Source organism: Xyrauchen texanus, chromosome 16 (assembly GCF_025860055.1).
Source record: "Xyrauchen texanus isolate HMW12.3.18 chromosome 16, RBS_HiC_50CHRs, whole genome shotgun sequence".
NCBI classification, from domain to species: Eukaryota; Metazoa; Chordata; class Actinopteri; order Cypriniformes; family Catostomidae; genus Xyrauchen; species Xyrauchen texanus.
Window position 1 is genome coordinate 43,218,679 of NC_068291.1, and position 24,638 is coordinate 43,243,316.

The following is a 24,638-nucleotide window of genomic DNA, read 5'->3' on the forward strand; positions in this document are numbered from 1 at the left end:
TATCAGTAATGGGACCCACATGATATAAGGTGTCTTTAATTACTATGTACTTACATTTAAACTATCTAAAATTCAGTTACATCTGTAGTTACACTGTTCACCTAAGCCTTAACACTAATCTAAGCTCTAAACCTACCTGAACTTCAAACTAGAATTTACTTACATAATAAATACACTGTATTGTTTGTATTTTATTGTTAGTACATAGTAGTTAAAGACACCTAATATAAAGTGGCAAGAAAAAGTATGTGAACCCTTTGGAATTAGCTGTTTTTCTGCATTAATTGGTTATAAAATGTGATCTCGTCTTTATCAAAGTCACAAGTATAGACAAACACAATGTGCTTAAGATAACAACACACAAGCACTTATAATATTTCATGTGTTCATTGAACACACCCCATTAAACATTCACAATGTTGTGGAAAACATCCCTAGGCTAATGATGTCAACAAAAGGTAATTAGAGTCAGAAGTTGGCAAACCTGGCATCCAATTAATGAAACAAGATTGGAGGTGTGGGTTAGAGATACTTTGATTTATTAAATGCACTTTAACATTTTAAGTTTGGTATTCACAAGAAGATTCTGCTGACGTGGACCATGCCTTGTAAAAAAGAGATCTCAGAAGATCTACTGGATCTACTTGAATCTACTTTCATACTGGAAAGGGTTACAAAGATATCGTGAAGAGTTTTGATGCTCATCTGTCCACAGTTAGACAAATTGTCTAACTAAATGGAGATGATTTAGTACTATAGGTACTCTCACTAGAAGTGGCCGTCCAGCCAAGATGACTCAAAGGGAACACTGCAGAATGCTCAATGAGGTAAAAAGAGCCCGAGAGTGACAGATAAAGACTTGAAGGGATTATTGGAACTGGTTAACATCTCTGTTCATGAGTCTACTCTACGGAAAACATTAAACAGGTATGGTGTTCATGGCAGGACATCATGATGCCGCTGTTTTCCAGCAAAAACATTTCTGCCTGAAGTTTGCCAAAGACCACCTTTGCAATCCACAACGCTACTGGGAAAATGTTTTGAATTGTTTGGGATGATCATGCAGCACTATGTATGGCATAAAAAGGGCACCGCATACCAACATGAAAACATCCAAACAGTGAAGTATGTTGGAGGGAGCATCATGATTTGGGGCTGCATTGCTACTTCGGTGCCTGGGCCGCTTGCCATCATTGAGGTACATTTACATTTACATTTACATTTATTCATTTGGCAGACGCTTTTATCCAAAGCGACTTACAAAAGAGGAAGAACATCAGCGAATCATCTTAGGGAGACAGTGGTACAAAAAGTGCCATATTACAAAGTTTCACTATCATCATAATAATATACAAAACAGATTTTTATTTTTTATTTTTTTTTTTTATTGACCGGTTAAGTGCTTTTGGAAAAGATGTGTTTTTAGCCATTTTTTGAAGATAGAGAGGGAGTTAGCTTCCCGGATTGAGTTGGGAAGGTCATTCCACCACCGTGGTATGATGAAACTGAAAGTCCGGGAAAGTGTTTTGGTGCCTCTTTGTTTTGGTACGACAAGGCGACGTTCCTTAGCCGACCGCAGGCTTCTGGTGGGAACGTAGCTCTGCATAAATGTTTTTAGGTATGCTGGAGCAGACCCAGTGACTGTTTTATATGCCAGCATCAGGGCCTTGAATTTAAAACGGGCATGAACCGGCAGCCAGTGGAGAGAGACAAAGAGTGGTGTAACATGTGCTCTCTTAGGTTCATTAAAGACCAGACGTGCTGCTGCATTCTGGATCATTTGGAGAGGTCTAATAGCACATGCTATTAGACCTCTGAAATGTATTCAGAAGTGTATCAAGATATCCTACAGGATAATGTCAGGGTGGCAGTGTGCCAGCTGAAGCTCAGTAGAAGTTGGGTGATGCAGCAGGACGATGACCCTAAACATCGAAGTAAATCCGCAACAGAAAATCCCCCTTTTGGAGTGTCCCAGTCAGAGCCCAGACCTTAACCCAATAGAGATGCTGTGGAAGAATATGTCTGATCTGAAGCAGTTCTGTAAGGAAGAATGGTCCAAAATTCCTTCGGAATGTTGTGCAGGTTAATCCGCATCTACCGGAAAGGCTTGATTGAGGTTGTTGCTGCCAAAGTAGCATCAACCAGTTATTAAATCCAAGGGTTCACTTACTTTTTCCACAACGCTGTATATGTTTAATGGGATGTGTTAAATAAAGAGATGAAAGCTTATAATTGTGTGTGTGTGTTGTTATCTTAAGCACATTGTGTTTGTCTATACTTGTGATTTTGATGATGTTGAGATCACATTATTGGACCAATTAATGCAGAAAACCCAAAGGGTTCACATACTTTTTCTTACCACTGTAAAGTGGGATCCTTCACTGTTTTAAAACGTTAGCCTATGTAATTTCAGCAGTTGACAAATAACAAGCACGTGATCTTTTTTTAGATTTGAAATGAATGCATTCTCTATGTACAGTATAAGAGAACCAAAAGGTCTGATGCTGTCTATGATCTGAATGCACAAGCATGAATATTTACGGTTTCTCTGTGTGGTGTTCCAGTAAGACATTATTCTGATACTGTTACTCTATCTGGTTGAAGCTTTGACCCGTCCTGTCGCAGGTCATCTTATCATGTCTGCCTTATTCTCTCCTCTAAAGGCCACAGAGCAGTTCATTTTAGGTGGCCAGATTACTGTGCTTTCAAACAGAGATTCATGCCTCACGCTCTACGGAGCACTGCATTATGGATAAATTATTAAGATGGGAGATATACCTGTTATTGCAGACTCCAGAAATACTGCGGTATTTTCCTCCCATGGCACAGGTGGTGAGCTGAAATGTCTGAGGACATCCAGACAGGTTTGCTATCCGCTCCGCTGCATCCATGTAAAGCAGCTCTTAAAAATGAATTCATTTACGTTTACGAACGTCAACATTCAGGAGAAACATTTCTGAATCATTCCACAGTTATACACTAGACTGTTTGTCCTGTACATTGTGCACAAAATAAAGCAGTAAACTTTCTTTACAGTTGCCCCATAAGTATTTGGACGCAAGTCACACTGAAAACTGTCTAAATGTCAATGCATTAAATATTAAAATATTAAAATATTAAAGCACGTGTCGTCTGTGCTCAAATGCTGCAGGAGCTTTTCCCAGAATTAACTTCACTGTTCTGGTTGTGATTGTGCTATCTTTCTTTAAAATGCATTACTATAACATTCACAATCAATATTTTTGGGGTCACTGTACATAAAAGCCTCACCTGACTCTAGAAGTGATCTTTTATGCCTCATGTTTGCCTTGTCCTTTAAAAGCCATAAAGTCATTTGAAAGATTTCTGCTGCTTTCGAGATTTCTTGGGTTTCAGATGCAGCTTGTCTGGAGAGCATGTACATCTGCATAGGGGACAGCTGTGAATGCAACCTGATATTCAGAGAAAGAGAAGGAAATATCATCTCTCTGTATTCTGTAGAGCACCTGATAGATACGGTTAGGGTGCAATGGGGCAAAATATTTTTAACAGAAAGTTGTTTTGATTCACATGTAATTTAAAAAGGTGACGAGGGGGTCTTTTACCCCACACTGAGGGGTTTTACTGAAAAAGTGTAGATGTATAGGCATTTATATTATAAGACTGTGGCAGGGCGGAGGGTGGGGTCATGATTCTACACACCCGGGCCCTTATCAGGCTAATCAAGCCTCCGAGAGGTATAAAGGCCGACTGCGGAGGATGGTGGGGAGAGAGAGATCGTTTACGGACATGTCCATCATGTGTGTGTGTTTGTCTTTTGTTTAAGTTTCTCATTAAAATATTATTTATATTGTCAAGCCGGTTCTCGCCTCATCCTTTCCATTGAACTGCTTTACAAAAATATATTATAAGATAGAAAGATGTGAAGTTTTATTAAAAATAACTACTTCAGAATAGGGCGCACCATGTTCTGTACATTTCAATCACATTTGGCATTTTATAACATGTCAGGTATAATATAAACAAACAAATGTTTGGATCAGTCAATGTGAGCCCATTTTAAACATTCTTCACAACAAATCTTTTCGGGCCACTTAAGAAAAACAATGTGTTTTATTGGGGCTTTAGTCCCTGAAACAGGGGCATTTTGTAACACTCATGTAAAATGACCGAAATCAATTTTGTTTCTTCAATAAAACAGGTTTCCTTTATCTGACGTGTCCGAGACATGGTGACTTTTTGATATATGAACACACACTAAGAAATTGGAGTTGATTCGATCAGTCTTGTACTGTTCCCGGTCAAAAGTGACCGCCATAGGAAATGAATGGGAAATGAAGTATTATTTATTATATATAATCTAAAAAACAGCCACAGTGCAGAAAAAAACCACAACACAGACATGAAGGGGTCGAGACTACCAAACATCAAGAGTGCAAAACACAAACACACACACACACAAACATAAACACAACACAAAACTGAACTGGTCAGACTATACAACAGAACAATAAAATAAATAAATAAATAAATAAGTCACAATGCAGAACACACACAACAAAATGAATCAGTGAGACTGTAACACATCTACAATGCTGAACACGCACGCACTCACGGTCGCACACACACACACACACACACACACACACACACACACACACACACACACACACACACACACACACACACACACACACACACACACACACATATTGTGACAACCAGGGCTAAATTAGGTTATTACTGACATCTAACAAAATAACCTAAAATAAAATGCTAAACTTTGACAAAAGTAGTCTTTGATAATGTTTAAGTATTCACTACTGGTCAAAAAACTGGAACGTGATTTAATAATGAACAGTGCATAAGGGTTAACCCTTAAAGTACTGAGGGTGTTTTTTTAAAGATTTCCCGTTTCAGTGGTAATTATATAGATTATGATACATTCTGAGACTTTCGACCGAAGAAATGGCAAAAATTCACAAAAAAACTTCAGCCAGAAATGTACTATTTTTCTGATTTCATATTATATATACAGTATATTTATATCTCTGGGATCTAGAATGTCAACTGTATCGGAGAAAAAAAAAATATGTTGATACGACAAAGTAATCAAAATTTGTAGCATTACAACAATCATAGTGTCCAAAAGCCTCTCCAAACAAATAAAACATAATAATTGTACATAAGAACTAATTACACATGCAAACACAACAATGACTGAAGGTTTGCACAGCATGCAGACATGATTTTAGTCATGAGATTTCACAGAATGAGTTTCATTCTGTGTCAATTGAGTCATCATTGAGTCTGTGTCGTGTATTTGGCGCCATCATCTGGTGGTCATATGTAACATTGTGCTTCATGTGGATTATCTAATGATCAATACATCTGATTATCTTGTGTGTGTGCTCGTTTGAAAGATAATCGCCGCCTCGAAGTAATAATATGTTATTTTATTTCTGTTCATTTTTCGTCAAGTTATAAGCAAAAATGCGGCATGTAAGCAACACCTGTTCAGATGAAACATATGTTAAAGACATCTACGCTATTATTACTCACTATATTTTTTTCAGCTAGTAAAACATTGTTATTAATATATTGACAATAATTGTTTTCCTCACGGGCCCATCTGAGCTAAAACTGAAAAGGACAGTTAAGAGTTTTGTCTCAAAATAAATTGTGATAATTTCAGGGATTCTCACTAGCAACACAAATTTTCAACATTTTTAAAGTTAGATCCAGTTGCCCTAAAATCAACCTTTTGACATTGCACAGGAGGATGTTATGAATCAGGAACATGTTCAAGTTCATGGTGACAAACAGGCATTTAGATAAGTGCTGTGGTAGTTTTTATTTTGGGAGAAAATAACATCAAAAGTGTCTTTTTTCCCCTGTGGGAGCTTTAGCCCCGTTGTACCCAATAGATGACTTACCTCTGTAGTGTGTAATTAAGTGCATTATTGACCAGTTCAAAACTCTCTTGGAATGAAGATATAATCAAGCTGTCAGGCACCAATAGTTTTCCTGAGAAAATGAAATGTAAGGATGATTAACACACTTAGTTTCAACAAATTCTGATTAAATAAGTCATGTTTGAAGCTGCTATAAAATGCCAGTAAACCCGAGATTATACATTATATATTTACTCACCAATAATATTCCCACACTATTGTTCCAAACTACAGAATGAAAAGAGTCCACTCCAAAGTCTTTCTTATGATATTCTGGTCTTTATATGGTTTTGTTATCGCCTTCAATTAAAGGAAACATTATTTATTTAATTATTTATTTGCCTGAAAAGTAATAATCGCACCTATCCTCAACAAGCAACATGTTTTGTGGTATAATTCATGTCCGTAGCACAAACAGTTATAAACAGCGTTATGCTTTTAAAATTGATACTTTGCTCAGTAATGCTAGCCTCAGCAAACAGCATAAAAAAAAGGTTGTGCCACTGTTCAAAATGTAATTAAACTGCTCTTGTCCTTTAGTAACTTATGGTATGAAATGTAAAATATTCAAATTTACCCTAGTTTTTGATTAATGGATTGTCCCTAGGGTGGGCTTATGAATACGGCGCATAATTTGATGCTTTGGCATTGGCGCCTAGTTAAAACGAACTCAGTGTTGGTGGGAAAGATCCCTATTTCACCTCTGATTATGCCACCCGCACAACAGCATCAAAATCACAGTGGTCTTCCTGAGGGACCGACAGCATAAACAAGACCAAAGGATGTTATGTGCGATCAGTGTAGGAATTATGACATTCCCAAATTGGAATTCTTACACTCAAATTTAAAGCAGCAAAAATATAAGAAATAATAATAATAAAAATAAAAAAATAAAAATTATATATAGCCTATATATATATATATATATATATATATATATATATATATATATATATATATATATATATATATATATATATATATATATATATATTTTTTTTATTATTATTTTATTATTATTATTATTATAATAATTTTTTTTGCTGCTTGTTCAAATTACTTCATTAAAATGAATGTTATGTGCGATCAGTGTAGAAATTATGACATTCCCAAATGGGAATTCTTACACTCAAATTTAAAGCAGCAAAAAATAAAAAATTATAATAATTAAAAGAATATCTATATTTTTATATATATATAAAACATTTTTTTAGATTTTTATTTATTATTATTATTATTATTTATTTTTTGCTGCTTTAAATTTGAGTGTAATAATTCCCATTTGGGAGGCATTCTGACATCACAAAAATGGCTAAAACGCTTCCACGTGACTCGCAACACACCGTTCAACGGCAGTGAACTCCACATGACAAGCGCTGCAGAGAACGTCTTGTTTTAATTTTAGCATCGCTGAAGTAATGACACATTAATGGAACGGTGCGATTATCATTGGCTGATGCTTTGAAAGGTCAGCGGGGTCTAAGTTGAATTTATTTGTATGAATTTACAATAATCAATGGTAGCACAATGCGGCACAGGGGCAACGCTGACACTTCACACCATCCAGCAATTTATTCGGCAATATTGCGAGTGGAAGCAGCGTATGATGGGCAAATTCACTAAACAGTTGCGAATATTTTGCAGATTATTTCAGCACAAAACCTGCATCTTACTTCAGCATCAGTGGTGGTGGTGGCATAGTGGGCTAAAGCACATAACTGGTAATCAGAAGGTTGCTGGTTCGATCCCCACAGCCACCACCATTGTGTCCTTGAGCAAGGCACTTAACTCCAGGTTGCTCCGGGGGGATGTAAGTCAATTTGGATAAAAGCTTCTGCCAAATGCATAAATGTAAATGCATCAGCACTGAATTCTCAATTTAAGAAAAACCCAAACCATATTGTTAACAAATGTAGCTGCTAGTCAATGCTGCTCTCTCAACTTTTTTAAATTCCGTTGTAAAACTTGTAACTTTTCGTGAAATATCCAAAGGGCAACCGGGAGATATCATTGCTGAAATATGGCACCAGATGCAGTTGGAAAATAAGTCTGGTCTAATATTGTAAAAACAAAATGTCAGAAACTACAAAACAACCCATAATGAATCTGCCACCAGCCGCCGCCTCTGTTGCAAGAATAAGAATCCACATTGTTTCGTTACTTGCCACTGAAACTCACTCGAAAGATTTTGCTTGGTTAGAAGCTACATGTTAAAGAATGGCAATTAATTACAAATCATTGATTCTGTGCAGGATTACAGAATAAAGAATGTCACGTACGCTGAGATGTGTTTGATGAATCTGTACACAAATACACAATCAGACCGCAGCACATCATGGCAGAGGTTAAACGCAACATTATGCCACACATGTCCTCCCTCAGCTGAAATATGAAGGAAAAATATGAGTGCAAACAAGTGATTCGACACTTAAAATATCTGTCAACACATACCTAAAGAATGTATTCTATATGTATACCAGCTACAAACACAATCATTTCACATGAAACTAGTATATCAATGGCAATGCATCACTGTAACATACACACAGGGCCAAAAAAAGGATTTGAACAATTTAGGCAAATTTCATTGTCTTGCCTTAGTATGTTGTAATACTGTTTAATGGGATACAATTCATATATTGCAAACTGTAGCTTAAGTTTCCAAATTATTATTATAATTTTAAATAATGATAGTATATACTAGGTATAAAACATATGTTACGATTTACTGTATTGAGCTATGCCACTTTTTTGTAAACACACATACAGTATGCATATATATATATATGAGAGAGAGAGAGAGAGAGAGAGAGAGATCCATACCTCTCTTACCGTTGTTCTGTGGTTGTCTGTGTTTTTCCAGTCGGTTGTATTTACTCCCCTGTGTTCTCTTCTAAACAGGGTTTTGCTCACTGACTGTGAACAGTCAAACCTTGTTGCTTCCACCCCCAAAACACTTGATTTTTAAAGCTCTCGCTGTTTTCCAACTACATGATGCGTGAAGTTTGAGGAGCCACTCTAAACCAACACAAGTTCACATCGAGCATCTGTCAGGCGCTGGAAGTCACGATTATCTGACATACAATGTTGTAGCTTCTATGTATATTTATATGACAGTCAATAGCCATAAAGGAAATTTGAGACTGAGAATTCTGTCATTTTATACTCACCCCTCATGTAATCTTAAATGTTTATGTTAGATGCTTTCATTGCATGGAGATGAGCTGTTCTATTCTACACATTGTTCCACTGAAGAAAGAAAGTCATTCAGGTTTGGAGTGACATGAAGAAGTAAATACAGCAGTTACAGAATTCCTTAAAATTACGTACTCTTAAAAATAACTCTGCAACACCGCACTTGTCATACTGTAACTTATCTGTACATTATTCAAATGGTCATTTTTGATATAGTTTTGATCAGTGACATTTTTAATTTCAGATATCATTCATGTTATTGTAACTAATAAGAAATGATTTTAAGGTATATTTAAATTACTCTCCATTTATTGATATCTGAAATACCAAATCTAACATGTTGAACTGCATTTACAGATATCGCAAATGTGCATTTCACTAGTTAGAAGTTCTAGAGACTAGTCAAAACACACATTTTTGATATCAATCATTACGTTTACACTAGTAAAAACGTTCATTCTTGAATTGTCATCATCACTTGCAGAAATACACATTCTTGACCAAACTAGTTTAACTAGTAAAACTGTAATTCTTGGTATTTTTGCATTTTAACTGGAATTTCAGTTTTCTGTCATCCACTCCTATTCAAAACACAATTACAGATATTAAAAAAGTATTTATGAGTACATATCAGCTATTTACTTCCTACCTTCCAACCATCAACAAACCTGTGAGAACTTAAAAAAAAAAAAAATCATAATAAAGTCTTTGAGATCAAGGCTTCCATTAAGCCATCATCATATGATCCCCCTTTGATTTGTTCACCAACAGATTCACTAACTTGTTTTCATCCAGTTACCTCTGCTCAGCTCAGCAGATACTGTTTCCCAGGCTAAATGCTCCAGCTGTGAGTCAGATGTCATCTCATCTTGACTTTTCAAGGAAGTGTTTGTAACCTTGAGGCCGGCTGTAACAGCCATTAATAACAGTTCTCTAGCAAATGGAGTTGTACCTGCTAGTTTTAAACATGCTGTGGTTCACCCTCTGCTTAAGAAACCCCATCTTGACCCATCTATCCTTAGCAATTTCAGACCTATCACCAAATGACCTTTTATTTAAAAGCTCTTAGAGTTGTGTATCGTCTGTTGAATTTTCGATATTTTTCAGTTGGGTTTAAGATGAATGCACAGTACGGAAACTGCACTGTTGAAGGTCAGCAATGACCTGTTGCAAGTTTTCGATACTGGTTCGTATGCGGTGCTTGTCTTGTTAGATTTAAGCACTGCATTCGATACAATCGATCACAGTTTACTGTTACATCGGTTGGAAAAGTTTGTGGGTATTCAAGGTGTTGCCCTGCAGTTGGCCTCTTACCTCAAAGATGTGAGCATTGGGAAGTTTTCTTCTTCGTCGGTTCTCCTATTATGCGGTGTGCCCCAAGGGTCCGTTTTGGGCCCTCTTCTCTTTTCACTTTATATGCTCCCCTTGGGTGCCGTTTTTGAGAAATATAAGATCTCACTTTCTTTCATCTGAGAATGATTGCGAAATCAAAACGGTTTCTACCCCCGAAAGATTTAGAGACTGTAATCCACGCTCTCATAACTTCACGCCTGGACTACTGTAATTCCCTATACTGTGGCCTGCCTCAAACTGCGATCTGTCGCCTGCAAATTGTCCAAAATGCTGCAGCGAGACTTCTTACCGGAACTAAAAAGAGGGATCACATTTCTCCAATTTTAGCAACTTTGCATCGGCTTCCAGTAAAGTTTAGAATTGTAAAATGGCTGTTTTTGTGTACACGGCTTTATCTGGTGTCGCACCAAAATACATTAGTGACCTTCTGATTCCTTACTCTCCCCAAAGGGCACTTAGGCTTAATAATCATCTTCTCTTAACTGTCCCATGTTATCACTGTAAATCTAAGGGTGGTCGGTCCTTCTCTGCTTCAGCACCTAAACGTTGGGACAGTCTGCCCGTAAACGTGAGGTTTGATCCTTCACTAGCCAGTTTTAAATCAGCTCTTAAATCTTATTTGTTCTCTCGGGCTTGTGATTAAGATTAGTTTAAGGTTTTTTTTGTCAAAGTTTTCTGATTGTATTTTATTTACTGTGTATATATTGTACGCTGCATGTTTTCATTTAATGCTTTCTTTTTATATGCTCAACGTTTTATTGTACAGCACTTTGGTTGCTTTTAAATGTGCTATAGAAATACATTTTGACTTGACTTGATTTGTAGTGAAATTCTACTTGTAAAAATGCTGTTGCAGATATCAAGAATTAACGTTTTTACTAGTGCAAATGTAATTACTGATATCAAAAATGTGTGCTTTCGCTTGTAGTATTTCCATTCTTTGATTTTAATTAGTATTTTAACTAGTAAAAATTATAGTTATCTATCATTTATGTCCTGCGTGTTATTAAATGCCAAAAGGGCTCATGATAGAAAACCCCTTTGTCTTATTTGATGCACTCACAGAGTCGGACAAACAACCTCTCAACAGAGGCAACTCTATGTGACATTGTCAGTGACTTGAGTCAATGATGCTTGAGCTGAACCGAACAGCAGCTCTTCTGACGTAAAGCCCCGGTTCCTGAAGCACTTCAGAGCGATTCAAGTGCCCTAAAGATGGGAGAGTAATTGAGCAATGACGTGTTTGTAAAGAATCCCGCATTAGTGCGCTGGTGGATGAATCAATCATTTTTAATGCTGTAAGATTTTCTCTCATGTATCCCTCTAAATCTGACTTGTGTTGCCTGTGAGAGTTTAATTCAGCAGTGCCTCATAACTCTGGTGTCTCTACAGCCCAGAAGACTTCAGAGTTCTTTGAAAGCGATATTGAGAGTCACTGCTTCATAATTCACTCAGGCGAGCGCTTCACATGTGCGTGACGAAGCGTAAAGTACATAAAAAAGGGAGAATTTAAAGGTGAAGTATGAAACTTTTTCAGTGATAAAATATTTTCTTCTATTCCAGCTTAATATGAAGAGCTAGCCATATTGTAAGCTAGTTAATTTTCTCTAAAATTAAAAAAATACTGTGTCTCTGTGGTGCTATGAAAATTCCTCTGTTTGTTTTGAGAGACAACAACATTAACTCAACCAATGGCGTGAGTTTAGGGCGGGACAACCTTCTTTTTCTATTACCTACAGCAGATGGGGGGTGTATTCAGAAAGCTGTTTTGAAAAACAATGTTTATTTTTGCGATTCCATTTGGTGGAGCAGAAATTACATACTTCATCTTTAAAGAAGCTCGGCTGATTTACAGTAAAGGGTTTTTATGCCATTTTGCTGTATGCTGTGTTTTTTGGAATTATGATCATTCCAAATGTGAACAACAACTGATTATTAAGGGGTCATTGACAAATAAGGCTATCAGAAATAATAACATATAATGTTTATATAAAAAATACATTGTGTTCATATATCATATATATATATATGCCTGATGAGATTTCACAATTCTCCAAATTAGTAGTGTATCAATGAAATAAAAGATTGGATGGCCAGAAATTTCCTTCTACTCAATACCGACAAAACAGAGGTAATAATTATTGGACCAAAAACTCTAAAATTAAGCAGCAAAAATATACTTTGTCTCTCAATGGATGTACTGTTACATCATCTTCAACAGCGAAGAACTTGGATGTTATATTTGATACCAATCTGTCATTTCAAATTTCCAATGTTTGTACAACAGCATTCTTCCACCTCAGAAATATTGCTAAATTACGGCACATGTTCTCTGTTGCTGATGCCGAAACAAATTCATGCATTCATGACCTCAAGACTAGATTATTGTAATGCATAACTGGGAGGATGTCCAGCAAGATCAATAAATAAACTTCAATTGGTTCAAAATGCAGCAGCCAGAGTGCTAACAAGAACCAAGAAATATGATCATATTAGCCCCATTTTATCATCGTTACATTGGCTACCTGTTAAATATCGTATTCATTTTTAAATTCTGTAAGTACTTACAAATCTTTGAATAGTCTCCACAGTACTTAAGTGACCTTCTGATTCACTATATTCCATCACGTTCATTACGATCGCAAAATTCTGGCCTGTTAATAGTTCCTAGAATATCAAAATCCACTAAAGGAGGAAGATCCTTTTCATATTTGGCTCCTAAACTATGGAATAGTTTCACTAGTGGCATCATTTCAGATATATGTAATGTTATTGTAAATAATTAGATGCTTTTAAAATATATTTTATTACTCTCCAATTTATTGATATCTGAAATCTATTTTCAGAAATCTGAAATTCCAAATCTAACATGTTGAAATACATTTACAGATATCAAAAGTAAGCAACTAATTGTGATTCAATTGTTGACATCAGATATGGACATTTACACTATAAAAATGTAATTATTGCTATCAAAAAGTTAGAAGTTCATTGCTGATATATAATTGTAATTTCAACTAGTAAGAAATTAATTATAAATTTCTGTAATTGCATTTTGAACATGTGTGAATGACGGATCATTGTGAAATTCTACTAGTGAAAATCCAGTTACCGATTTGAATTTTTATGCTTTTTACTAGTTTAAATGTTTGATATCAAAAATGTGTATTTCTGCAAGTAATGACATCACGTTTGATTTTTAAGAATGAGTTTTTACTAGTGCAAATGTATATACTGATATCAAAACGCACCATCTGACTTTGATTTATTGGACACAATTTTTTTTTTATCTTTTCAAAACAAAATAGTTACACTTCTTTATTCCAAACTACCTAAAATAATGTTTTTAAAGAAACAATTATCTACCAAACTACTAACATTTCATTTATTGATTGATTGATGTTACACCACCTAGACATGTTTTACTTTAACCTCTAGAAATGATCAAAATTACTTTAAACTCATGAAAATATGTTTATAATATTGAGAGGTATTCAAGCACGTGCTTTTTTGTGAATTGCACATTCAAGGTTTTGAAAATATGAGTGACGCATCATTGACCCAAAGGCATCTTTACTGGTGAATGTCACAAATTAAAAGAACAAAATAAGAAAATTTCTCACGACAATTAGCAAACGACATTTTGCCAACACTGTCAAAATGATACGCCCGTGAAAACCATTTTATGAGATTGTGACACTTGTGTAAATATTGCACACACAATTAAGAATGATTATTGTTCATATATAAAGTACACTCACCTAAAGGATTATTAGGAACACCTGTTCAATTTCTCATTAATGCAATTGTCTAATCAACCAATCACATGGCAGTTGCTTCAATGCATTTAGGGGTGTGGTCCTGGACAAGACAATCTCCTGAACTCCAAACTGAATGTCAGAATGGGAAAGAAAGGTGATTTAAGCAATTTTGAGCGTGGCATGGTTGTTGGTGCCAGACGGGCCGGTCTGAGTATTTCACAATCTGCTCAGTTACTGGGATTTTCACGCACAACCATTTCTAGGGTTTACAAAGAATGGTGTGAAAAGGGAAAAACATCCAGTATGCGGCAGTCCTGTGGGCGAAAATGCCTTGTTGATGCTAGAGGTCAGAGGAGAATGGGCCGACTGATTCAAGCTGATAGAAGAGCAACTTTGCCTGAAATAACCACTTGTTACAACCGAGGTATGCAGCAAAGCATTTGTGAAGCCACAACACGCACAACCTTGAGGCGGATGGGCTACAACAGCAGAAGACCCCACCGGGTACCACTCATCTCCACTTACAAATAGGAAAAAGAGGCTACAATTTGCAAGAGCTCACCAAAATTGGACAGTTGAAGACTGGAAAAATGTTGCCTGGTCTGATGAGTCTCGATTTCTGTTGAGACATTCAGATGGTAGAGTCAGAATTTGGCGTAAACAGAATGAGAACATGGATCCATCATGCCTTGTTACCACTGTGCAGGCTGGTGGTGGTGGTGTAATGGTGTGGGGGATGTTTTCTTGGCACACTTTAGGCCCCTTAGTGCCAACTGGGCATCGTTTAAATGCCACGGCCTACCTGAGCATTGTTTCTGACCATGTCCATCCCTTTATGGCCACCATGTACCCATCCTCTGATGGCTACTTCCAGCAGGATAATGCACCATGTCACAAAGCTCGAATCATTTCAAATTGGTTTCTTGAACATGACAATGAGTTCACTGTACTAAAATGGCCCCCACAGTCACCAGATCTCAACCCAATAGAGCATCTTTGGGATGTGGTGGAACGGGAGCTTCGTGCCCTGGATGTGCATCCCACAAATCTCCATCAACTGCAAGATGCTATCCTATCAATATGGGCCAACATTTCTAAAGAATGCTTTCAGCACCTTGTTGAATCAATGCCACGTAGAATTAAGGCAGTTCTGAAGGCGAAAGGGGGTCAAACACAGTATTAGTATGTGTTCCTAATAATCCTTTAGGTGAGTGTATATACTTGTCAAATCTAAAACTATAAATTCAGATACAGTACACAAACTGTTTTTACTCTTTTATCTGCACCCAGACAGGAATCATGCACACGTTTGTCAGCAGTGAACGAAAACGTTCCTTTATTTGGAAAAGAACTGGAATAACAACATATCTATTAAAGAATAGCAGATTAGCAAACATGACAGAAATTCAATTTGTTAAAGACAGTAGATGACAAGACCGTCTAATGACTGTTCTATTAGATGACTACTTTGCCATTACAAGTATTACATGTGTGTAACATACTGTAGGTAGCACTTCAAATAAAGGTAATAGTCAATAGTGACTTCAAACTATTATAGAAGACTTGCCATTTTGCTTTGTGCTAAATTAAAGTTCTTTATTCGAGTCATTGAATAAAAATGTGCAGATGTTAAAAGAGCACTGAAAGTCAAATATTTGCCAAAGTTTGGTTGCTATTACTATTAAAAGTCTTCACCCGTTTTGTCTTGTAAATTGTTTGATGCTGTGCATGCATTAACTGATAATGCCATACCTGTATGTGTGATCATATGCTCTGCTACATAATCAATATGAGATCATTTTAAGCACATACTTGATCATATTAGTAGGTAAGAAATCATAGTTCAATGCATGTCAAATACTGTCTACTTTTCTTAAACATCCTTCTCACTTTAGAAGATTCATACAAAAATAATGAGAACTAGATAAATCCATCAATGTTCATGTGCATAAAATAGATACTGAATCAACAGATGCGATCGGAAGTTCGTGAAACAAGGACGTTTCTAGCTGTTGCTCATGTACTTCTGCGTGATGCGTTGATTGTTGACAAAGACGGGATCCACCGTCGCCACTTTGGCAGCAATGAACGCGTGTATGCAGTGAAGAACTGCCGTCAGATTTGCAAACTCCAACTCCTGTCCGTACCGTCACCGGGGAGGGAAAAAGAAACGTTCAACAGTTTGTTCAATATGTTTCTCAATTGCATGAAATACAGTCAAATGAATCAGGCTCCAAATATTCTATGCAAGTATGTTTGATTTCATTACAGCTAGCATACAATTCATTCGATTTTCACACTTTTTACATAAGTTGCATAAAACAAATTATTGCAAAATGGTGCACATTAAATAAAACAACCGTTTATAAGTATGATTTACTCCGATTTTTCTTAGTTTTATACTATATATATATATGACATGTCTTATATATCAAATCTCAACCATGTCTCCCGGGTAAACGAGTACATAAACTAATAATTACAATCATATTTTTAGGGTGTAGTTGGACATTTAAAGATTTTATTTTTGGGACTGGGATAAGGGTAAAACAATAAAAACTACTCATTAAATCCAATCTTAAAGGACCTTCATATAACACATAAAAAAAAATATTTTGACAAAAAATATATGTTGCATTTAGGGCTGTCAATCGATTAAAAATTTTAATCAAATTAATTACATGGTGTCCCGATTAATTAATCGCGATTAATCGCATATACAAATATTTGCTAAGAAAGCCCCTCATATAACAATAATTCAATATATAATATATAATAATTCCATTAAGTGTTTTGAACGCAAGAATTTGTTTTCTTCGCTGTATAAACTGTGCGTTGCTCACACAGCTGAAATTTCAATTACTGCCCTCTGGAGTAAACAGGTGGTATTACAAGCTTGAATTTCTCAGTTAAGCATTGCGATTAAAGTGCGTTAATTTTTTTAACACGTAAATTTTTTTTTAATTAATCGCACGTTATTAACGCGTTAAATCGACAGCCCTAGTTGCATTCTAATGCATGCATGCATGTTAAGTAGGTAAAAAGGGACTGCGTGCATGCAATGCATTGCAAAATCATTCATGTTTGCATCCTTGCATATATATTTCTCTTAGCATATAATTATTATTAACGCACAATTATACACATTTTCACTTTTGTATTTTTATCCTATAATTGACAAGTACACATAATCACAAACCTTCATTTCAATCTGTTTATTTTCTGAATTCTGGAATAAGAGTTTCACTCGCGTCTTGCCATCATCAGAGGATCCCTTGAGCTGGGAGAATTTGTACTTCCAAATGATCTTCTGTGGAAAAGCAGATGAAGAATATATATCAGACAGAGCGGTCAAACATCCAAACGCTGTCAGGCTCAGTGTTTATCTCGAGCTGTATACATACGGAATAAAGGCCTGTGATGCATTTCAAAGGAAAAGAAGAATATTTACACTATTATTTTAAACATGAAAAATAAAAGGCAACAACTGAAAACCACAACGCTCTTGAAACCTGAAAGTACAACAACAAGAGGAAATACAATCTATATATACAATGGTTTTATTTGTGTCGATGACTGGTCATAAAGAAATTATTCAACCAATTTTAATATATATATATATATATATATATATATATATATATATATATATATATATATATATATATATATATATATATATATATATATATATATATATATATATATATATATATATATATATACACACAGGGTTGTGAGGGTTACTTTTGAAATGTATTCCACTACAGATTACAGATTACATGCTGTAAAATGTAATTTGTAACATATTCCATTAGATTACTCAAGGTCAGTAATGTAATCTAAATACTTTGGATTACTTCTTCAGCACTGGTAGATTTATTCACTTGTTTTGACTATAAAAATGTCAGTACAGTAAAACAAAATACACAAAATACACAGAAATATCTTATGCAGTGTTGTTTCTGAAACAAGATTAATCAAACTGATTTTGTTTTAAGGATTTTTAGATTTATTTATAGGAAAACAATACAAAAATTATTATCAATAAAATGTGCCCTAATATCAAAGATCTTACTAGAAAAAATTAATTATGATCTAACGTTAATTTTCTTAATAGAAAATATGATTGTGTCTGGTAACATGTGCATGTAAAATGGCTAGAAATAGCATTTTAGCTTAGCGTAAAGCTGACAATTTATACAAGGTTTATTTCTATTTCTTCTGCTCCAAACTTACTTCAAACATACTTCTCTGTCTGCTCGTATGAATGTGACACATCATAAGAAAGTGTTTCACTGCTGTTCAAATGCAGTTTGTATATATATATATATATATATATATATATATATATATATTTATTTATTTCATATTAGCAAACTATAGATTTGGAATGTCATTTAGGACATCTACTTTGTGTATGACACGAGTCATTTTTCCAACAATTGTTTACAGACCGATTATTTCACTTTTAATTGACTATATCACAATTCCAGTGGGTCAGAAGTTTACATATATTAAGTTAACTGTGCCTTTAAGCAGCTTGGAACATTTCAGAAAATTATGTCAAGTAGCCAGTAAGCTTCCGATAGGACATGTACGGAATTGGAGGTGTACCTGTGGATGTATTTTAAGGCCTACCTTCAAACTTAGTGAAAATCAAAAGAAATCAGCCAAGACCACAGAAAAATGTTTTGTACCTCCTCAAGTCTGGTTCATCCTTGTGAGCAATTTCCAAATGCCTGAATGCACCACATTTATCTGTACAAACAATAGTACACAAGTATAAACACCATGGGACCACACAGCCATCATACTGCTCAGGAAGGAGACGCATTCTGTCTCCTAGAGATAAACATAGTTTGGTGTGAAAACTGCAAATCAATCCCAGAACAACAGCAAAGAACCTTGTGCAGATGCTGCAGGAAACAGGTAGACGAGTATCTATATCCACAGCAAAACAAGTCCTATATCGACATAACCTGAAAGACTGCTCAGCCAGGAAGAAGCCACTGCTCCAAAACCACCATAAAAAAGCCAGAATACAGTTTGCAAGTGCACATGTAGACAAAGATCTTACTTTTTGGAGAAATTTCCGCTGGTCTGATGAAAAAAAACTTTTTGGCCATAATGACCATCATTGTTTGGAGGAAATAGGGTGAGGCTTGCATGCCGAAGAACACCATCCCAACCGTGAAGCATGGGAATGTTTTGGGGGTGTTTGCTGCAGGAGGGACTGGTGCACCTCACAAAATAGATGGCATCATGAGGAAGAAAAATTATGTGGATATATTGAAGCAACATCTCAAGACATCAGCCAGGAAGTTAAAGCTCGGTCACAAATGGGTCTTCCAAATGGACAATGACCCCAAACATACCTCCAAAGTTGTGGCAAAATGGCAACAAATTCAAGGTATTGGAGAGGCCATCACAAAGCCCATCACAAAGCCCTGACCTCAATCCAACAGAACATTTGTGGGCAGTACTGAAAAAGCGTGTGCGAGCTAGTAAGCCAACAAACCTGACTCAGTTACTCCAGTTCTGTCTGGATGGGCCAAAATGGGCCCTCCAGCAACTTATTGTGAGAAGCTTGTGGAAGGACACCCAAAACATTTGACCCAAGTTAAACATTTTAAAGGCAATCCTACCAAATACTAACAAAGTGTATGTAAACTTCTGACACACTGGGAATGTGATATATAAATAAATAATTCTCTCTACTATTATTCTGATATTTCACATTCTTAAAATAAAGTCGTGATCTTAACTTAAGACAGGGAATGTTTTCTACGATTATATTTGTTTTTAAATTTATCAGCAAAATAAAATATATTATATTAAATATAATCTAGGCACATTTCTAAAATAAACACAAGAAAGAATTATATTTATGCATATTCATTTACATGCTCCAATATAACAATACATAGTAATAAACAGTAATATCTCTTTCCATATGTTTTAATAAAACATTATGTTTCAAATTAACATTTTTGAGTGATGATTCAAACAAATTGTTGAATCCAAGTTTTGAAATAATTCACTGATGTTTGTTTTTAACGTCATGGCAGCTTCTATGGATATTTTCTTTGGCAAAATCCAGGTTAAAATATTAAACTGGTTAAAAAACTAAAAACCTACATAAAGTATTTTAGATGCAGAAAAACTCAAACTGATTCTGGACTGACTTTGTTTAAAACCATTTCAAGGGTGTGAAGTGACTTATTAAAACATTTCTGATGAAAATCAAGCTCTTTTTTTCCTCTAATGTTTTAAAGTCTGACGTTATCCTTGAAAACAAATTAGCAATAATGATTTTTGTCTTGTGTTTGTGTTTACTCCACACCATCTGTTGTTTTGAATTGCTAATTAAACATTCGGAAAATGATCCGAGGACCCAGAACGTCAATACAATCATAAGATATCATACGTCTAAAATACCAAAAGAAACCAAATGAACTTGCTGAAGATCTGCATATTAGAAATATTAAATTCATATGTTAGAACTATTATAAGAGAATTTCATTCTGAACCTAAAGACTTCAAAACGAGCAGTTGAGTTAAGAAAGCTACGGTATGGTTACATAAGACAATGAACTCTTATCTTAAAAGATTAAGGAAATTACCATTGGGAAAACAGTTCAGGTTGAAATCTACGAATACATTATGAGCAGCTGAATTAGCATGAGTTAAAATACACAAACGTCATGAACACTCATAATAACAGGCGTTATGGAGATTGCAGCCAATCAACTTTAACACACTTTTTTTATTGCTGTAAATCACTGCAAACTATTTTAACCAAGAACAGTACATGACAAATTTAGAGTGCACAATTAAATTAGATTGTCAGCCCAGAAATGTTCCCGTGTTACTCTATTCATATTCATAATGTTGCACATTTCCAGATCATATTCAGTTCTGAACACTCATCAGCAGGGTCACTCCTGTTATGCTGTACCATTTAAACTGTAAAACAAATGAAAAAAATGATTGTGTCGTAATTGGACATATTTCAATAAAAGGGAGTAGTCGCCTTTTAGAAATAAGTCTGCTAGGCCCTTTTATGGAAATGCGTCCAATACGGTTGAAGTATGATGAAGTCTTATTTTGGTGTTTAAAGTGAAACAAACAGGTTACATATAAGAATTGTATCGAACAAGCTTCTTGGAAAGCCAACAGAAAGTCAAAATGATGTTTCAGATGTTTCATGTTCTCACCTTTGGATTGCTCTCGGAGCAGGAGAAGCCCGATTCGAAGTCGATTGTGAAGCACAGGATCTTCCCCAGACTGCTGCACATGTAGCTCTTTGACTGTTGAAGAAGAACATTTGGAATGTTTTACATGATACAAGAAGATTCAATATGAACGATGTGGAGACACATTGTTTTCTATGTAGGATTATCCACGAACAAAGCCATCAAATGAACACAACAACACATTCCACAGATCAGAGAGATCCCCCACCGAGCCATTAGTGAGTCATAAAACTCATCCATGGTGCCTAAACTGCTATTAAGACCATCTCTGCAAAGAAGTCCCTGGGTGCAAGGGTCACAAACACTCTCCCTGGAATTCCCAAGAAAGACTCAGAACACACTCTGTTTTGTCCTCCGATATACAGTAAACCAATTTGCTACACTTAGACTCATCAGATCACTAGACATTGTGATTATTATCCTGCAAACTGCAGCTTAAAAGGAATCTATGAACGTTGAACTTCACTGATTTAACCCTTCTTAATGTACAGAATGTATTTAAACCCACAATGTACACAATACCAAGCCTTGCTAGATCATTCTGAAAATGATTCTATGACCTGTGATCATTGTTATAACTGACAAATTAATGATTAGAGCCTGATGTGGTCCCCGATCACTCCTCCACCCTCTCAGGCGGATGACAGCCGCTCCTCCCTGGGCGGACCGGAGTCAGACCCACGACCCCCGGTGGAAAGAACGCCCCTCCGCGTTCACAGCGACTCCTGGGGACACTCCTCCACCCCTGGCAGCGGCCCTACCGCTTCAGGCGATCAGGGAGTCACTTCCCTCCTCCCCTCGCGGACGGCAGTCTTCTGTTGACCCCTCCATGTTTCTGGGGGGATGGCAGGGCACTCCTCCGGCCCTGGCAGCGGCTCCATCGCTCCATGCGGTCGGGGGGTCCAGTCCCCACTCGCCTCGTGGACAGCGGCCGTTCACCGCGTCCGGGCGGTCGGCCTACTCCGTCCCCCGGTGGAAGGCAGCGGTGCTCCCCCCGGTGGACAGCAGTGTCAAGGACTCCGCGACGGGCATTCCTCCTACTTTACGGATTTCGGCACCAGTGTAACGTAGTTCAAGGGAAAGGAGGAGGCGAGAACCGGCTTGGCAATATAAATAATATTTTAATTATAAACTTAAACAAAAGACAAAACACACACACATGACGGACATGTCCGTAAACTATTTCTCTCTCCCGCACCACTGCCCACAATCGGCCTTTATCCCTCTCGGAGGCTTAATTAGCCTGATAAGGGACCGGGTGTGTATAATCACAACCCGGCCCCGCCCTCCGCCCTGCCACAACAACAAACTGTACTGTTGACAAGATATAAAAGTTAATGATTATACATGCTCTATTTTTGAGCGGGAGTTTGTAAGAATCCTCCAAAAAAGGATCATAAATCCACTTTGGGAAATGGACAGACCAGTCAACCATGTGACTCTGAAAAGTCACTCTGATTGGCTCAGGACACCTTTGGGGTATGGCCAATTTCAGTTAAAAACAAGAACTCGCTTCTCTTGCTCTCTTCTGCTGAACTCCTCTCTTGCAATGCTCTCGTTTGAACCATCGCTTAGTCTGTCCTCATCGGCAATCTGGCTGCTTCCAGATCCTCCGTGCCATGTAGTGTCCAAGGAAATCTCAAGACACACAAAGTCCCGAGGAGGCCTCTCACTCTCTGATCTACAGTTCACACACCCAACGGGAGTCGCGAGTCCTCTTGCAGAATGCCTCGCTTCAACCAGACAATAAATATCCACGATCATAACAGAGTCCAAAACAGCGACGGATGAACTTTCTACAAAAGCCAAAGAACCAAGCAACAGGAAGGAAATGCAATGCAAGGAAATGCAATGACATGCAAGTACATCTCCAAGACTTTGGCTCAAAGTGCTGGTGTATTAGTTGAATAATTTGAGTGATCCGATTGCAAATCGATTTTGACTCAAAGAAGGATAAATGGTTCTTAAGGCATTGTCAACAGACTCCATAAAGTTAATTTTCACTGTATTGATCATTCTGTCACTCACCAACCTGTTCCATGTTTTATGTGTTAGATTAGAATATGTTTAGAATAAGCAATACATTTTGTCTGTATTCAAAGATAATGTGACTGTGGTATATTTTGATAAATAATCTCATCCCTGTTTCTAAAAGATTTCGCTTCAAAGCTGAACCTAAATATATGTAATATTATTTTCAATAAACCACAAGAATAATATTACTCCAATAAGTTAATTAATCATAATTCCCTTATTAAAGCTAATTCCTTACAATAGAAATAGTGAGTGGATACAACGAGACGTTGTTTTATTATTTTAATGGTGGAGAATTATATTCAGACAATAATAATCTAGTTATTTGTCATTTATCTCATTTATAATAGTTGTTGAATGCAACTAATTCCAATATAAATTTCCTTTCATAATAATGTAGAATAAGGACAGTTTAATTTAATTCCTAGCTCCTACATATAATGGTGGAGAATTGCAGCACTTTAATCCGTACCATGTACATTTTTACTCCCAAATTTCCTACATATAATGGTGGAGGTACGGGGCACTTTAATCTGTACTGCGTACATTTACATCAACTAAATTTCATACATGAAACACTATGAAATCAATTCATACATATTAAAATAGCTAAACAGTTTCAACAGTCCTTATGGCAGTACATTAATGCTTTTAGTTTCCAAAGAGCAGGACAGGTGATGTTTAGTTGCTATGGCAATGGCTGCCCAACACTTTCCTTGTGAGCAGAAAAGAAACTTGAATGACCATATCTAGTCTAATCCACATATAATAAACACAACATTTTTACATTTACTGCAGGAAATGCGAGTGAAGCCTGCTTGTGCAAAAAACAATTATTAGTCCTTGTTACTAATTTTGTACACACACAAAAAGTACCAACGCTTACCATGTTTTTAGACATATATGATAGTAATAACATGTTTTTGGACATATGTCATGGAAATACCATGTTATTTTTTAAATATATCATGGTAATTGCATGTTTTTGAACACAGATCAGGGTAATACCATGTTTGTGGGCAAATAGCATGGTAATTGCATGTTTTTTGGACATATACTATGGTAATTGCATGTTTTTTGGACATATACTATGGGAATTCCAT

The 24,638-nt window shown here is 36.3% G+C and overlaps 2 protein-coding genes across 2 annotated transcripts in view; both read right to left on the reverse strand.

Annotated features, from left to right (window-relative positions):
- Positions 1-10,048, reverse strand: part of tpo (thyroid peroxidase) — a 42,504-nt gene extending 32,456 nt beyond the window's left edge. Inside the window, exons 1-4 of the mRNA XM_052145248.1 lie at positions 9,928-10,048; positions 5,916-6,006; positions 3,271-3,431; positions 2,779-2,902 (exon numbers count right to left, since the gene is read on the reverse strand). Of these exons, the coding sequence (XP_052001208.1) occupies positions 2,779-2,902; positions 3,271-3,431; positions 5,916-6,006; positions 9,928-10,048 (497 nt within the window). The remainder of the gene's footprint in view (positions 1-2,778; positions 2,903-3,270; positions 3,432-5,915; positions 6,007-9,927) is intronic.
- A 5,558-nt stretch (positions 10,049-15,606) lies between these two features.
- sntg2 (syntrophin, gamma 2) overlaps positions 15,607-24,638 on the reverse strand; it is an 87,108-nt gene continuing 78,076 nt past the window's right edge. Inside the window, 3 exon segments of the mRNA XM_052146199.1 lie at positions 15,607-16,379; positions 17,442-17,552; positions 21,463-21,555. Coding sequence (XP_052002159.1) covers positions 16,248-16,379; positions 17,442-17,552; positions 21,463-21,555 — 336 coding nt within the window. The 3' untranslated portion in view covers positions 15,607-16,247.